The 18577-nt window shown below is 43.6% G+C and overlaps 1 protein-coding gene across 1 annotated transcript in view; it reads right to left on the bottom strand.

The window, feature by feature from the left end:
- Nucleotides 1–18211, bottom strand: part of SLC38A7 (solute carrier family 38 member 7) — a 40443-nt gene extending 22232 nt beyond the window's left edge. The window contains exons 1-2 of the mRNA XM_015429134.1: nucleotides 18185–18211; nucleotides 15651–16082 (exon numbers count right to left, since the gene is read on the bottom strand). Coding sequence (XP_015284620.1) covers nucleotides 15651–15911 — 261 coding nt within the window. The 5' untranslated portion in view covers nucleotides 15912–16082; nucleotides 18185–18211. The remainder of the gene's footprint in view (nucleotides 1–15650; nucleotides 16083–18184) is intronic.
- Between the last annotated feature and the right edge of the window lie 366 nt (nucleotides 18212–18577).

The following is an 18577-nucleotide window of genomic DNA, read 5'->3' as shown; positions in this document are numbered from 1 at the left end:
GTCTGGGTGAAACTGGCCCCAGCTGGAACTTGGTCTGTATCCATGGCCAGGCGGCCGCCTCGGCCCCGTCGGGGTCAGGAACACCAAAGTCGATGTCATCTTGGGTACAGCTCCTGTGCCCGTTGCCGTAACCGGCAGCTTCGTAGTTACTGGCATTGTCAACTGGGTCGCTGGGGTCTCCCCACCAGTTGTGGCAGGAGCCGGGACTCCCTGGGAGTCATCCATATCAGGAATCAGTTTCTCCTCTCAGTCTCTCATCTCGGTTGTGGGGAGAGATGTGCAGAGATAGAGAATGGAGGATTCTTAACAGAATGTCAGAACCCACGGCTTACAACGAAGTACACGCATTCAGGAATGGTTATCCTTTTATTGCAAAGCTAAAGATGCAGTAACACAGGCACTGTTAAGAATGGCGGCAACCCATTGAGCATAATAGGATATAGGGCATTCGTATGCACCCCCCCCATGGCATGGGCCAATTAGCTACCCTCCCCCGCGCGGGACCAGCTAGGAAACCGTTAGGTGGCAAAAGCTGGGAAGCAGTAGTCTCTCATGGTACATCGGAGACTTCCAGACAATACAACCTCCTCCTGCACATCTGTAGAGATAAGCATTTCAGCACAGGCAGAACAGCAGAGATAGGAATGCAATAGCAATTACCAAGACACAGAATGAACTCCCCAACCCCCATGGCAGCATAGCTGACAGTGGCTTGCCAAGCCCGGACGGTTTAAAAAGGAGCCTGTTGCTCCATAGTTTGTCTCATTCTGGTTCTTCTGACTTCGTGTTCAATAAAGCTGTTAATCACTGTTCACCTGCTGCGTGAGTCTCGTATCTAACAGAACTCTAGTGTGCACTTTACTCTTTTTATGGGCTGCTCCTTTATTTTCTGATAGTCAGTGCCGTGGAGTCAGCTAGAGAGCTGGGAGGCTCTGCTGAATAAAATGGGGGAACCACTGACTGGACTTCCAACTGAACTGAAAATCCTTCCTGAGCCTAGTTTTGTGCTTGGTAGCTCCCCCCCCCCCCGTCTCTGTGCATTTGGAGATAGAGGAGGCTTGTTTCTCTCCAATTAATGGGAGCTTCTAAAAGGATACGTGATGCAAAAGATTAATCCCCCCCCGCATGTAAACAGACCAGAACGGATGACTTCCACATACCAAACTCATCCCCACTCACCTCTGCTTTTCGAACTTCTAAACATCAATGAAAGAACCTGATCTTATTAACAACAGAACCCCTGATACTATGCTACTCCACTCCTTACAATTAACAGCAGAAACTGTAGAACTTATTTTTGAAAGGCTACTAACACTAGAAGGAAAAATAGACCAACTTATGGAAATTATCCAAAGGCCTCCATCGCATGCCAAAGCGAGCACAGACTCAGCTGAGCTCAGTCTTAGAGAACTGCCTTCCCCTCCATCAAAACGGAGCTCACAAGAAGACAAGGCTCAGTGGCTGCAAACTGAAAAGAGTCAGTTTTAATTAAAGATACAGCCCTGTAAAATTTGCCTAACTGTTTGCACTTAGAAGGGCCAGATGTTATCATGGACTTCAGTAAGATGGGTGTGGTGTATTCAATATGACAATATTGGTATGTGAACTCACTCATTGAATCACCATGTGAAGCTTTCATCCTGGGCTAGGATCCTAATCCTTCAATTGTAATTGGTAGCCCAGGAAGAGCCGACCAATCACCAACAGCCAGTTCCAAGAGCGAGAACTATTGTGATTGGACTTTTTCCCTGCAACCTCATAGGTTGGTATTTGTATAGTAGGTGTGGCTACATTAGCCGGGAGAGTTTAAAAGCAGAACAGCTTCAATGCAAAAGCTGTTCTGGCTATTCATGTTGATCTGTTTGGAGTTGAGTTACGAGTTGCTGAATAAAGCTGATCTTTTGCTGAAATCACTCTCTGACTCTTTGTTAAGTAACCGACTTAACAATGGGCCAGTTATCATCTAAAAACCCTCTTACACGAGAATTTAATATCTACAGATTTAATTGCAGTTGAGCCACTTAACAACTTATACCAGACACAAAGGATTCTTCTCATTTTTGGTAGTCCCAGAATTCCCAGTTTGTTGCTACGCCAGAAAGAATTTTTGTACTCTAAAGGGTTTTTTCCTGCCAGAGTTTTTAATAACCTGATTGTACACCCCTTGATACCTAGCTGGGGGAAAAAATTACCACCATATGGAGATTGAGAACTCCACTTCAGAAGCGGCACCAGTACTAGTACAGAGTGACCTGGCCGAGGTGCCTGACTTCCCTCCAGATCTGAATACAGTTCCAGTACCCTCTTTCCTTGAAAATTCAATTGAAGAGGAATTACTCAACTCTTTCTCAGCCCTCCCACCTTCAGAACAATAAATTACTACCAGACTAAGAGTGATAAGAGATAAACTCCTGGAAATTAAAAATGGTCCAATACAGCAAAGGTCAAATCTCTCTTCAGTGCTAAACGTCTTAGAGAGCTGCCAAGAGACAAAAATGCTCCCAACCCCTCTAATGCCAGTAGTGGTAGATTTATGGAATCCAGGCAATCTCTCTAGCAAGAGAACACAGTGAAGAATTCAGTGAATTCAGTGAAGAAAGCTCAAGAGAACTCAGGAGAATCCAGTGAAGAAAGTTACTGATGTCAGTACCAATGATTGTATCCTTTAATGACAATAACAACTCTCTGGGGAACATCGGGCAACTGGACTGACAGTCACTGACTCTTCTATCCTGGAATATAGCAGGTTGGTGATCCAAGAGTCATGATGGAGAGTTTACTAGTTATATAATGCAATATGACATCATATTTTTTCAGGAAACTTGGATGAAGGAAGCTTTTGAATTACCAAATTATATAGCAGTCCTACTTCCCTCTACTGTTAATTCAAGAGGAGGAAGACCTTCAGGAGGCCTGAGTATATTTGTATCAACCACACTGAGAGCCACTGTAGAGAAATTAGATATTGCTGGTAACTGGGGTATCGCTGCCTGTATATCTTTTACAAACTGTAAAATTGTATGCATTAATGTATATTTGCATCCCCAACCCTCTCAGTCATACATCAAAAATATTTCCTATGGCATCTATAATAGTTGGGAGTGACTTCAATGGCAGGTTGGGTCAAAATGATAATCAAATATTAAATTAGTTTGGTGTAGAGAATCTAGAGATACCACCATAACCCAAATATATGTTAATCAACAATCATTAAACCCAATAGCAAATTTTGCCAGGGCATGTTTAACTCAAATGGCATATAAATTGAATCTTATCATCCTGAATGGCCCATTTTGTTGTTGTTCCGTCGCACAGTCGAATATATGTTAATCAACAATCATTAAACCCAATAGCAAATTTTGCCAGGGCATGTTTAACTCAAATGGCATATAAATTGAATCTTATCATCCTGAATGGCCCATTTTGTTGTTGTTCCGTCGCACAGTCGAGTCCGACTCTTCGTGACCCCATGGACCAGATCACGCCAGGCCCTCCTGTCTTCCGCTGTCCTCTGAAGTTTGCTCAATTTCATGTTCGTTGCATCTATGACACTGTCTAACCATCTCATCCTTTGCCGTCCCCGTCTTCTTTGACCTTCAGTCTTTCCCAGCATCAGGGTCTTCTCCAGTGAGTGCTCCCTTCTCATTTGGTGGCCAAAGTATTTGAGCTTCAGTTTCATTATCTGGCCTTCCAGGGAACAGTCAGGGTTGATTTCTTTTAGGATTGACTGATTTGATCTCCTGGCAGTCCAAGGGACTCTCAAGAGTCTTCTCCAGCACCATAGTTCAAAAGAATCTATTCTTCGGCGCTCGGCCTTCCTTATAGTCCAATTCTCGCAGCCATACATGACTACTGGGAATACCATTGCTTTGACCATGCGGACTTTTGTTGGCAGGGTGATGTCTCTACTTTTTATCATGCTGTTTAGGTTCGCCATCGCTTTCCTCCCAAGGAGCAGGCGTCTTTTAATTTCATGGCTGCAGTCACAGTCTGCGGTGATCTGGGATCCCAGGAACGTGAAGTCTGTCACTACTTCCACGACTTCCCCTTCTATTTGCCAAGGAGTGATGGGGGCAGATGCCATGATCTTAGTTTTTTTGATGTTGAGCTTCAAGCCCACTTTTGCGCTCTCCTCTTTTACCCAGAGCAAGAAGCTCTTTAAGTCCTCTTCACTTTCTGCCATTAGAGTGGTATCGTCTGCATATCTGAGGTTGTTGATCTTTCCCCCAGCAATCTTAATTCCCACTTGTGATTCATCCAGGCCAGCATTTCGCATGATGTACTCTGCATATATATTAAATAAGCAAGGTGACAATATACATCCTTGTCGTACTCCTTTTCCTATGCTGAACCAATCAGTTGTTCCATATCCGGTTCTAACTGTCGCTTCTTGGCCCTTATACAGGTTTCTCAAGAGACATGTGAGGTGGTCTGGTACTCCCATCTCTTTAAGGACCTGCCATAGTTTGTTGTGATCCACACAGTCAAAGGCTTTAGCATAGTCAATGAAGCAGAAGTAGATATTTTTCTGGTACTCTCTTGCTTTCTCCATAATCCAGCGAATGTTGGCAATTTGATCTCTAGTTCCTCTACCTCTTCGAAACCCAGCTTGTACTTCTGGTAGTTCTCTATCCACGTACTGTTGAAGCCTAGCTTGTAGGATCTTGAGCATGACCTTGCTAGCGTGTGATATGAGTGCAATTGTGCGATAGTTTGAACATTCCTTGGCGTTGCCCTTCTTTGGGATTGGAATGTATACTGACCTTTTCCAATCCTGTGGCCACTGTTGCGTTTTCCAAATTTGCTGGCAAATGGAGTGCAGCACTTTAACAGCATCATCTTTTAAGACTTTGAATAGCTCAGCTGGAATACCATCACCTCCACTAGCTTTGTTGTTAGCAATGCTTTCTAAGGCCCATTTAACTTCACATTCCAGGATGTCTGGCTCGAGGTCAGTGATTATACCGTCGTGGTTGTCAAGGACATCGAGGTCTTTCTTGTATAGTTCTTCTGTGTATTCTTGCCATCTTTTCCTAATCTCTTCTGCTTCTGTTAGGTCCCTACCGTTTTTGTCCTTTATCATGGCCAGCTTTGCATGGAACGCTCCCTTGATTTCTCCAATTTTCTTGAAGAGATCTCTAGTCCTTCCCATTCTATTGTTTTCTTCTATTACTTTGCACTGTTCATTCAGGAAGGCCTCCTTATCTCTCCTTGCTGTTCTCTGGAAATCTGCGTTCAGTTGGGTAAATCTTTCCTTTTCGCCTTTGCCTTTCGCTTTCCTTCTTTCCTCTGCTATTTGTAAAGCCTCATCAGAAAGCCACTTTGCTTTCTTACATTTCTTTTTCTTTGGGATGGTGGTGATTGCTGCCTCCTGTACGATGTCACGAACCTCTGTCCATAGTTCTTCAGGCACTCTATCTATCAAATCCAGACCCTTGAATCTATTCTTCACCTCTACTGTATATTCATCAGGGATGTGATCTAGGTCAAACCTGAATGGCCTCATGGTTTTCCCGATTTTCTTCAGTTTAAGTCTGAATTTTGCAATGAGTAGCTCATGATCTGAACCACAGTCAGCTCCAGGTCTTGTTTTTACTGACTGGATAGAGCTTCTCCATCTTTGACTGCAAATTATATAGTCAATCTGATTTCGGTGTTGCCCATCTGGTGATGTCCATGTGTAGAGTCGCCTCTTAGGTTGTTGGAAAAGGGTGTTCGCTATGACCAGTGTGTTCTCTTGACAAAACTCTGTTAACCTTTGCCCTGCTTCATTTTGCTTTCCAAGGCCAAACTTGTCTGTTATTCCAGTTACCTTTTGACTTCCTACTTTAGCATTCCAGTCCCCTATGATGATGAGGACATCATTTTTTGGTGTTAGTTCTAGGAGGTGTTGTAGGTCTTCATAGAACCGGTCCACTTCAGCCTCTTCTGCATCAGTGGTTGGGGCATACACTTGAATTACTGTGATGTTGAATGGTTTGCCTTGGAATCGGACAGAAATCATTCTGTCATTTTTGAGATTGTATCCCAGTACTGCCTTTTGCACTCTCTTGTTGACTATAAAGGCCACACCATTTTTTCTACGAGATTCCTGGCCACAGTAGTAGATATAATGGTCTTCTGAGTTAAATTCGCCCATTCCTGTCCACTTTAGTTCACTGATTCCTAGGATATCGATGTTCAGTCTTGCCATCTCATTTTTGACCACGTCAAGCTTACCTTGATTCATAGATCTTACATTCCAGGTTCCTATGTAGTATTGTTCTTTGCAGCATTGGACTTTCCTTTCACCATCAGACACATCCACAACTGAGCGTCCTTTCGGCTTTGGCCCAGCCGCTTCACTCTTTCTGGGGTTACTTGTACTTGTCCTCTGCTCTTCCTCAGTAGCATATTGGACACCTTCCGACCTGAGGGGCTCATCTTCCGGCGTCATATCTTTTAGCCTTTTGATACTGTCCATGGGGTTTTCTTGGCAAAAATACTGGAGTGGGTTGCCATTTCCTTCTCCAGGTGGATCACGCTTGGTCTGAGTTCTCTGCTGTGGCCTGTCCGTCTTGGGTGGCCCTTCACGGCATAGCCCACAGCTTCATTGAACTGCACAAGCCCCCTCGCCACGACAAGGCAGTGATCCATGAGGGGGAAAATTGGCCATAATGAGTACCAAATAACCAAAAGGTTAGATTTATGTTTTAGTCAGAGTCTTGATGTAGAAATCTGAAAACTTACACTACACAGGAACAGGTATATCCTTAAGCCAAATAGATATTTACCAGCTAGCAAATATGAGTTGTAATTGTCTGCATATGCACCCACGTTTTGCAACTGGGGAATGTTACTGTTTTAGTTATGAATATTGCTGAAGTCTGAGTTCTATCTTCCAGCTACTTACAACTTATTTACCTAGTATTGTTCAATGCTCCACAGCAAATCAAAGCAACAGGTGGAGAACTGTCTGTTTCTATTCTTCTAGTCTTTGAACCTTTGTGGTATGGATTATGTTAGATATTTATAAAATGTCACAGCATTCTGTAGGAGGCATTGCCCCCCCCCCCCACCCTTCAGGCTTTGCCCCCCATAATGCAGGAGAAGCGGCTTGAACGAGACAGTCTTGTACAATCAAAACAGCATGCTTTGTGGAAAATAAAAACATGATTAGATGACCGCTGTGTGTCTATTTTGCTTCTTTAAGAGCTACCAACATTTCACTGTGGGGAAGAGTAGTGGATGTGACGTGGTTTAGGTCAAATATAGTTCACATTCCACTGTTAGGTCAGTGTTGCTTTTTTAATATGTCTGTATCCTGTTTGTGGTTTTGTTTTCTTTTTTAAAAAATGTATTATGTTGGTCCAATTCCCCTTCTCCATTCCTCCCTCCAAGCATACTGTTACACTTCTTGTTCTTTCTCATAAAAAGTTCATTTCATAAAGGCTTACTCATGCAGTCTTCTTTGGAAGTCATTTCATTAATTTCTTGAAGAACATGCATTTGTTGTTCAGTCGCATACATGCATGCAAACTTCTCCCACTCCCGAGAAGTTTAAATTGTTGAGATGACTTCATTCTGAGACACAGTGGCTAAGATTTAAAAAAAAAAAAAAAAAAACTTGAACCCACTGTTGCAGTATCTGAATAGACTGTCCAGTGAGGAAAACTGCAACCTACTGTAGATGGCTTTATTACAGAGGGCAGTTAGTTGTTAAATAACAAATAATGGCAGTGCCTTGTTTTTGCTGTCAATGTCAGTGTTAAGATTCTCAACTTTCATGTGAAAAAACCAAGGTTCTTGCCCATATGGTTGAAAAAGAAGCATAGAAATGTGTTAGAAGTGTCTGCTGAGGGCTCAGAGAGCTGGGTAGGGTTTTCAGCTGTTGTAGGGTATGCCTTTGATTCCTTGTTCTTCAGTCCCTGACTTTGTTCAGTTTCCAATACTCTTGCAGTTGTGTCCCAGAAAATGAGAGGGGTATTATAAAAAACACCAAAAATAATTAAGCTACCAAAAGTGGTCGATTTCTTTGGGGGTGTGTGTTAAGTTTAATCACGTTGCTTCCAACTTATGCCGACCCTATGGATTAATGTTCTCCAAGACATCCTGTCATTATCAGACTTGCTCAGGTCTTGCAAACTGAGGGCTGTGGCTTCCATTACAGAGTCAATCAATCTATCTCATGTTGGTTCTTCCTGCTGCCTTCAACTCTTCCTGGTATTATTGTTTTCTTATTTCATTATTGAATTCAGACTTGATATGATCTAGAACCCCCTTATTTGTCTTTTTAGTGATCCACGGTATCTGTAAAATTCTCCTACAGCACCATATTTTTAAATGAATCAACTTTCTTCCTGCCAGCTTTCTTCATTGTCCAACTTTCACACCCGAACACAGTAGTGAGGAATACTATGGCATGAATTGACTTGATCTTGGTCACCAGCGACACATCCCGACCCTTAAGGATCTTTTCTAGCTCCTTCATGGCTGCCCTTCCCAGTCTCCATCTCTTTCTAATTTCTAGGTTGCAGTCTCCCTTTTGGTTGAGGATTGAGCCAAGGTATTTTCTGCCAGTGTGATGTCATCTGCATATCTCATATTGTTAATGTTCCTTCCACCAATTTTTACTCCGCGTTTATATGAATCTAATCCAGCTTTCTTTATAAAATATTTTGCATATAGATCGAAGCAGCCCTGTAGCTAAGGAGTTTTTGGGGAGGGGGCCGGAGGGGTTACAGCCCAGGGCATCACGGTATCCACCGAGGCAGGGGTCGGCAGCCATGCGGGGTGGCGGAGAAGCAGAACGGCTCCGGCGATGGGGCAGAGAAGACGCCTCCTTCGCAAGGTCCATCGGCGATCACGACGAAGCAGGACGGCGAGAGAGAGTGGGACAGGATGGCTCTGGGCTCCTCGCTGGGCTCACTCCAGCCTAGGTGATAGCGTTGCTTCTGCCACCGCATCCAGCGCGGGGCTTGCCAGCTGGCTGGCTGCTCCTTTGGCGTGCCTGCAGGCTCCCCGGCCGCTCGCCTCCTGCCTACCCACTGTCCCTGGGTGCCCCGGGCTGCCAAGCTGTGCCCAGGCTGGCTCCCTCCATTGCAAGTGAGCAAAAGCGGGGAGGGGAGGGAAGGGAAGGGAAGGGGGAGTGAGCCAGGCTCCTCCGGACCTGGGCAAGCAGGCAGGCACGGCATGGCGGCTTCAGCAGCAGCCCCAGTCTATCTCCGAGCGGGGGCACTTGGAAGCCCTGGCTACATGGCACACGCGGCAGCTACAGGGCTTGGACAGGGCCCCTCCTCATGCACAGGTGCGCTGCTGCCCTCTTCTTGCTGGCTGTTGGACTGAGGGCAGCGATGGGGGGAAGGGAGGGGGAGCCGAGGAATGGAGAGGGGCCCGTAAAAACTGTGGGGGCTGGGCCCCGTGGTAACTACGGGCTTGGATCAGAGATAGGGAGATTAAATACAAACTATGGGGAGGGAGATTGAAATGGCCACAGTTAAGGTATGTGAGGATGAAGTACACAATGTGATGATTAATCATTATGTAAAGAAGTAACTGCTTCCAAGGTACAATCCTATGCATACTTTCATGTACAAAACTTTATCTGTGGCCCCTTGACCTTGTTCTTCAGGGTTGATCAGATCCTCGAGTTACCCTAAGGCAGGGCTCTGGGCCTGTGAACTTTGTATCCAGAAGTGAACAGATGGCGAGTCCCAGGAAAGGATCCTTTAAATGTAACAAAATTTTATTGAAGACAGCTATGCATCCTAAGTTAACCACCCTTCACAGTCATGTGACGTTAGGTTGGCCAGACCCAGTTGCATGTGAGGACTGCCCAAGCAGGCGGCTCAGCTGGACAGCTCTGCTGCTGATGGAAAGCAGAACTTCTCTGACCTGTTTTTGCTCTGTAGGGCTGATAATGTCATGGCTTCTCTGGCCATTCTCTGCTGTCTCTTCACCTGACACTGTCTAACCATCTCATCCTTTGCCGTCCCCGTCTTCTTTGACCTTCAATCTTTCCAAGCATCAGGGTCTTCTCCAGTGAGTGCTCCCTTCTCATTTGGTGGCCAAAGTATTTGAGCTTCAGTTTCATTATCTGGCCTTCCAGGGAACAGTCAGGGTTGATTTCTTTGAGGATTGACTGATTTGTTCTTCTTGCAGTCCAAGGGACTCTCAAGAGTCTTCTCCAGCACCATAGTTCAAAAGAATCTATTCTTCGGCGCTCGGCCTTCCTTATAGTCCAACTCTCGCAGCCATACATGACTACTGGGAATACCATTGCTTTGACCATGCGGACTTTTGTTGGCAGGGTGATGTCTCTACTTTTTATCATGCTGTTTAGGTTCGCCATCGCTTTCCTCCCAAGGAGCAGGCGTCTTTTAATTTCATGGCTGCAGTCACAGTCTGCGGTGATCTGGGATCCCAGGAACGTGAAGTCTGTCACTACTTCCACAGCTTCCCCTTCTATTTGCCAAGGAGTGATGGGGCCGGATGCCATGATCTTAGTTTTTTTGATGTTGAGCTTCAAGCCCACTTTTGCGCTCTCCTCTTTTACTCTGAGCAAGAGGCTCTTTAGATCCTTTTCACTTTCAGCCATTAGAGTGGTATCATCTGCATATCTGAGGTTGTTGATCTTTTCCCCAGCAATCTTAATTCCCGCTTGTGATTCATCCAGGCCAGCATTTCGCATGATGTACTCTGCATATATATTAAATAAGCAAGGTGACAGTATACATCCTTGTCGTACTCCTTTTCCTATGCTAAACCAATCAGTTGTTCCATATCCGGTTCTAACTGTTGCTTCTTGGCCCTTATACAGGTTTCTCAAGAGACATGTGAGGTGGTCTGGTACTCCCATCTCTTTAAGGACCTGCCATAGTTTGTTGTGATCCACACAGTCAAAGGCTTTAGCATAGTCAATGAAGCAGAAGTAGATGTTTTTCTGGTACTCTCTTGCTTTCTCCATAATCCAGCGAATGTTGGCAATATGATCTCTCGTTCCTCTACCTCTTCGAAACCCAGCTTGTACTTCTGGCAGTTCTCTATCCATGTACTGTTGAAGCCTAGCTTGTAGGATCTTGAGCATGACCTTGCTAGTGTGTGATATGAGTGCAATTGTGCGATAGTTTGAACATTCCTTGGCATTGCCCTTCTTTGGGATTGGAATGTATACTGACCTTTTCCAATCCTGTGGCCACTGTTGCGTTTTCCAAATTTGCTGGCAAATGGAGTGCAGCACTTTAACAGCATCATCTTCTAAGACTTTGAATAGCTCAGCTGGAATACCATCACCTCCACTATTCCGGCCAATTTACCTCAACAATTGATTACATAATGACCTCCTTGAACCTTTACAATAGTAATATTAAATTCAAGGTTGATGTGAGACCAGATAGTGATCATTTAGCCCTCAGTGTTAGCTGGAAAGTAACACCAAGGCCCCCTAAGAATAGGGACAGGATTGGGCTAGACGTGATAGACCAGACAGGGAGGGTTAAAAATAAATGGAATATTAAAATTAGTGAGAAATTCTGCATTTGGACTCAGACTGAAGAAGCAAAATCCATTTCCCATACACTGATGTCTATAGAAAATGGAAATGCTACATTAAAAATATATGATACGCTATATTAAAAATATATGTTGGTAGCTTCAAAGACAGGCAAACACCACTGAATAAGAAGTGGTTTGATCAGGAGTGTGTGCAAGCCAAGACTGAACTTAAAGAGAGCTTAAAAGTATTCCAGCTAAACCGAAATCTAAATACCAAGATGGTAAACTATCCAAGAAAATCTCAGTTCAGAAGGGCATTAGACAAGGCTGCTTATTAGCACCCTTCTTATCTAATATCTATATAAACACGTTGATTCAATGTACACATAAGATAGATATCCATGCCCCGAGTCTTGCAGGAAGAAAGGTACCAATTCTCATGTATGCAGATGATGCAGTTCTACTGTCACAAACAAAAATTGGTCTAAAGTGTGCCATAAAAAAAAATTAATGATCAATGTGATACAGAGCTTTTGACAATTAATTATTCATCCAGTACCTGAAACAGGGAAGATAAAGAAATAAAAGGCCTAAACATCAAGGGTTTTTCTTTTAAGTACAGAGCCTTTGCAGATGATGTAATGTTTATGGTGGAAGACCCTGTACGAAATCTACCACTGCTTATGGATAAGATAAAGGAATTTGGAGATTTGGTAGGTTTTTACGTTAACAAGGATAAGTCCAAGGTGATGTGTAAAAATATGACTGGAGAAAAACAAGAGGAATTACAGAAACTGACACAATGTGAGGTAGTGAAAAAGACTAAATACTTAGGTATTGACTTGACAATGAAAAATATAGACCTTTACAAAAATAATTATGACAAGCTTTGGCCTAAAATACAAGACATTAAAAAGTGGAATACATTGAACTTGTCACTTTTGGGAAGAATTTCAGTGGTTAAAATGTTTTACCACGATTGATGTTTTTGTTCCAGACAATCCCAATAGTGAGAGAAGTTAAGATTTTTAACACTTGGCAGAGAGAAATCTCAAAGTTTGTATGGGCTGGGAAGAAACCATGGATTAAAATGAAGATTTTATGTGATGCAAAAGAGAGAGGTGGATTTCAGTTACTGAATTTTAGACTGTATCATGATGCAGTATGTTTAGCTTGGCTGCAACAGTGGGTTACATTAGAAAATAAGAAATTGTTGGCACTAGAAGGACACGATTGTAAATTTGGCTGGCATGCCTATTTATGGTATGAGAAAATGAAAATAGATGGTTTTTTAAAACATCACTACATTAGATGAACATTATTTGACACGTGGACTAAATATAAAAGGTTTTTCTCGGATGAGAGACCGCTTTGGATTGTGCCGGCAGAGGTGTTAAAGCCATTTTCGATACATAGAGGAGAAGAGTGGATACAATATAAAGACATGTTGAAACCTATTGGAAAGATGTTTGAAATGAAAATGGAAGAAGATTTGGCGTTTAAATATGGTTGGTTACAATATAGACAGATTTATGATTTGTTTAAGAAAGATAAAAAAGCTTTTGGATTTAGAAAACAAAATAATGACATTGAAAAGGTATGGTTTGAGGGAGGTAAAAAGCAGATTTCTAAACTGTATAAGATATTGTTAAAATGGTATACTAAGGATGAGACAGTAAAAGAGCAAATGATAAAATGGGCGGTTAATATGAATAAAGAAATATCTATGTCATCTTGGGAATTTTTATGGAATAATGCAATGAAAATTTCAACGTGTAATAATCTGAAGGAAAATTGCTATAAGATGATGTATAGATGGTATATGACTCCAAAAATTTTTGCAAATATGAATAGTAATATGTCAAACAAATGTTGGAAATGTAAAAATGCAGAGGGCTCGTTTTATCATATGTGGTGGACTTGTGATAAAGCAAAAATGTTTTGGACTGAAATACATGCAGAAATGGAAAAAATAGTGAAGTGTACTTTTAAGAAAGAACCGGAAATATTTTTGCAGATTGGAAAGATCTGAAAGACTATTTAGAGAAATACTGGGATGTGAAGGACAATTTGCTTTGCTTTGATAACTATTGAAATATAAAAGTTAATAGAATAGAGATAAATATATAACGTATAAGAACAAAAGTTGAAAAAGAAGTTACCTATAGATGTGAAATGAAGGTGGAAAGAGTAAATAATAGAATTTAAGACATGGGCTGGAGATTGGAGCACTGTGGAAAGCCTAAGAAGGGGGGGGGGAGGTGGAAAGGATATATAACAAATGTAAATTTGATATGTGTTTGACTTTTTCATTATATCCCAATAAAACTGTTTAAAGAAAATTATTCAAAATCTAAAATTATACATTTTAGTAGACACTTTAAAAAAACTAACTGGGAAATAAATGGGAACACAGTAGAACAAGTTAAAAATTTTCAATATTTAGAAATCATCTTTACATTCAATACTAACTTCAAAGCCCATACAATTGCATTAGCAAACGCTGCAGAAAAGAGCACAAATGCCATCTTTAGATTCTTCTGAAGAGAAGTTGCGGGTTTTATACCTGCAGCCCTGAAACTATTTCAATCAAAATCATTAGCTCAACTCTTATATGGATCACAAATGGGACTAACTGCTAATGTTAAGATACTAGAAACAGTCCAATCAAAATTTCTTAGAACTCTATTTAATGCACCCAGATGTACTCCTAATGTCATTCTTAGCAGGAAGCTGGTTTACCCAGAGTCGAATTAAAAATCTGGGAAGATGCCATCTATTACTGGATAAAAATTCATCTTGAACCAAAGGGCTTAATCCCCTTCTGATCCTTATCCAACATGGTGCTCAAAGATAGCTGATAAAATTAAGCTGATTGGTTTGGACCCAGCAGGTTTGTTTGATATGGGACTCAACAACACACAAGCTTTAATCACCCAAAGATTAACTGATATAGAGTCCCAAAATGATGAAGCAATACTTCCTTTAAACTATAAAAGCTTAAGAAAAGGACTGAGCTACACTATATCCAGTGTTCCCTCTAAGCTGAGTTAGTGTGAGCTAGCTCAGTTTCTTAGCCTCCGGCTCACACACTTTTGTCTTTGCTCAGGAAGGATGGCTCCAGAGCAAACTAACTTATGCGGTAGCCAAATTGCTTGCTCACAATTTTAATGCTAGTAGCTCACAAAGTAGAATTTTTGCTCACAAGACTCCACAGCTTAGAGGAAGTATTGACTATATCCCCATATTGTTCGGATATTACAAATGAAAGATGTAGATGGTCCTTCTCTAGAGCACAGTTTGATGCATTTCCTTCTGCAGTTTTGTATGGGAGATTCTCCCACCTGCCCTTGCAGCAGCATTGCTGTCCCTATTCAAATAAAGTGGTTGAATCTATCACACAGATACTTTTGCACTGCGAATTTTATCAAGAAGAAAGGCTACAACTAATTATTCTGTTACTCTGTAGATTTAAACCACTACAGTATTATATAGATTTTAGTCCTGAAATCCTTCAGGTATATCTATTAGATAGTCAGAGAACTATATCATATGCAGTAGCAAAATTCTGGGTAATAGCACTCAGAAAGCGGAATCACTTGATGAAGGAAACGTCAGTTGCTGGGAAATACTATTTTGATACATACACACATTTTTCACTTTTTATGTATTTATCCATTTTAAAATTTATAAATTGTCCTTTTTATCTGTACCTATTGTGGCTGGTCTTATGACCATAATAAACTTTTGACTTTGAATGCCAAAACCCAAGTATTTCACCTGGAACCAAAATAGGCCAGGATCGAAGTCTCAGATTTGTGCAGAATGCATACTTGATATGTGTCCCTCCATCTCCAGCAGTTGTTGGTTCCCGAGCATTCTATAGTTGCAAATATGTATTTTAGCACACAATTTGTCTGCTGCCATTGGAGAGGACACTGGTTTGGAACAACACAGGAGTTTTCCCACATGCAAGAGAGATGATAGAGATCACTGCCACTAGCTATGTGAAGCAGTGCTCCCCCTAAGTCAAGGGGCAGGTGGTGGCAGTGAACCCCACGTCCTCTCCTGTCTTCACCCCACCCCTCCTCCAAAGAGCTTACATGGCTCTTCACTCCCCATTTCATGCAGTCCATCACCCCTCTTATCTTAGTACAAAACCACGTCTCCTCTCTCACCATCTGCACGGCAATGCCTGCCACCACGCCGCCCGCCATGCTGAAAGCTGCCGGGAAGTTGAGGAGCCCAGCCCCAAGGGCGGCATTCACCACAATGAAGATGGCCCCAAGGATCGAGGTCGCTGCAGGCCCTTGTTCCTCAGCACTTCTGGGTCCCACCTCCACGCAAGGGCTCTGCAGCAGCCTGGCCCGCTCACCGGCATCTGCGCTCCAGGACCAGTCTCCATATTCGCTGTTGATCCCCATGTTGCCGTGGGCCATGGCTTCACCAGGAAAGCAACACTCAGACCCAAACCAAACCTGTTCCAAGTTGCATGCCCAGAGAAACCCAAAGCATTACTCTGAAGGATAAAAGAGCTTGGCATCCCGGACAGGCATGCTGGGGTCAGATGAGGCTGCCCAACTGAGTTTGGGGCCCAGGGGGCAGTGCTCCTAGAAGAACCCAAAAGAAGAAAGTCAGCACTATAAGCATATAGAAATGCAGCCTGTTCTTCAACACAGCCAGGCAACGATTATTAAACATGGTGTGTGTGTGTGTGAGAGAGAGAGAGGGGGGGGGGCTCTTGGCTGTTTTCTAGGCACATACATAAAAGTTCTCCATTGCAACCCAGGGGCTTCCACCCCCCAGTGGAACACCACCCCTCGGCCCAGATAACAGGTGAAAGCTAACACCCTCAAAGCTTTTCACCATGTTCTTCTTCTGAGATACACTGAGATGTTGGGGGGGGGGGCAGAATACCAGCTCTCAGCAGAAATGTCACCCCATGTCCCACAGCAGGAACATGATGAGAACAGGGAGGAGGGGCAGGCCACCAAACGACTCCAATGAGGCACATATTGACCGTAAGGCATATCTTGCCCACTTGTGCAGTCTAGGCTGGCAGTGCGATCCTTTGGCAGAAAAAGGAAACATTAACTAACAGCAGGCCTCCTTTTATAAAGTTCTTAGACCTCAGCATCAGGAAAATAAGAGCTACCTGGCTGGTTTGATCAGGATAGATCCATCTACTCTGGCATCCTGTCTCTGACAGCAACTAATTAGATGCCTCTGGAAAAACCACAAGCAGAGCATGAATGTAATGGCCATTCTCTATTTTTTGTCCCCCGCACCTGATAATCAGAGGTAGACTGCCCTCCAGACAGAGGGCTGGAGACAGGGAGATAACAAAGGCTTTGTTAAATAGTGAGTTCCATAGATGAACAGACACAAATGATCAGCTCTATTTTATTAATGATTTCAGCAAGAACAAGACTAAACTCCAGAGCCAGAGCCCTGTTTAAATAGCATGCAATTGCCATACCCAAACACACCCTACTCCCAACAATAGACTATTTACATAACATTACTTCTTGATTGGTTACTTCCAGAGTCCTGGTGGACTATTGTTCTTGGGCTCCAAACTCTGCCCTTCTCTGGTAGAACAGTCCTGGAATGTTTCAGTCCAATACATAACAGGCTTAATAAATTGCACTTCTTTAAAATATGGCAAAAGGGGTGTGGATTTTTACCCCTGTAATCATCCCAGTCAAGTGGCCCCACCAGTATCACAAAGATACAGCTTACTCCCAGGTACCAGTGGCCCTCCATGGCAGCAGCCCACCAGAGACTTTACTGGTAAATCCATTTGCCCCGAAGCCCAGAAGAGAGGAATCCTCAAAGAGGAAGACACTCAAATCACTGCCACCCTTGTTTATTGGTTGCTAAACCAGCCAGCTGCATCGCACAGCAATTTCCTGCTCGACTCAGCAGGCTCTCTCTAGGGTGAAGTTCAGAGACACTTGAGTGGCTGCAAACATAAATTCTCAACGGATAATGGCTGTATCGTTCTCCCAGTCGCTACCTCTCATAGTAAAGCTTGGCTGGCTCCTGCACAATAGAGCCACCCACAGGCAAGGCTGCGGTCTTTAGCCTACTCGGGATTCTCAAGCACACAGAAAAATAGGGCTCTATTAACCAAAATGGGGGGGGGAAATCCTCTAAATCGGCTAGTTTAGGAATGCTTCAGAAGGGATGGAACATCGACAGCAGTGGGATCCAGTCAACAGAATGGGGGAAGAGTAGGAATCAGTCTGGTCGAAAACCTGGAAAGGGCATGGGGGGGGGGGGGGGGGGGGAGCATTTCCAAAATGCCCTCTCTGGTCGATTCCGCTTGGGTCCGCAGCAACTCCCACGATTTCTATCACAGCCACCCTTGGAACCACTTTGAAAACAAACACACAAAGCAACAAACGCACAGCCCTCGCGCGAACATCTTCTCCGCCACCAAACACCGACTGCTTGCGCGCGCGCACAAAAAGCCCTGAAAAAATCAAATCTGATAGCAGAGTTTACGGAAAAATCTTACAAAGACACACATTTCAGCTCGGCAAATTTCACTCCCATCCCCGTCTGCATTAGACCGAGATGAGAACTTATAGATTCGGCTCCTTGCACACAGAAACGAGCCAGCATAACAGCGCTAGCTTTCTGCGTACAGGGTGTATCAGCCTCCTCCTGTGCCAAATCTGTAAAGGGATCGCGACCCGCCACTTACCTTCTCCACACCGGCTCCCGAAGCTACTCAGCTGACTAATAGCACGTGATCACGAGCGACCGTACTGCACGCCGGGAAATGTAGTTCTTTGACCACAGAAACGAATACACCCACGCACCGGGAGGAGAGAGCGTGCAGAAGCGTGGGAGTGCCACGGCACTTGAGGCGGGCAGAGGGTGGTGCCGCAAAACCTGACCTGGGACTCGAGCGGGCTAGGAGGGCGCGGGTCAAACCACCTTTCTTCATCGCTGCTGGAAGGGTAGGATTGCCAATCTCCAGGTCGCACCTGGAGATCTGCTATTACAATTAATCTCCAGACGACCAAGATCAGTTCCCCTGAAGAAAATGGCAGCTGCTTTGGAGGGGGAACAATATGGTATTTTACCCTGCCGA

Source organism: Gekko japonicus, unplaced genomic scaffold (assembly GCF_001447785.1).
Source record: "Gekko japonicus isolate JY-2015 unplaced genomic scaffold, Gekko_japonicus_V1.1 scaffold2256, whole genome shotgun sequence".
NCBI classification, from domain to species: domain Eukaryota; kingdom Metazoa; phylum Chordata; class Lepidosauria; order Squamata; family Gekkonidae; genus Gekko; species Gekko japonicus.
This window is presented reverse-complemented; position numbering and strand designations above follow the sequence as displayed.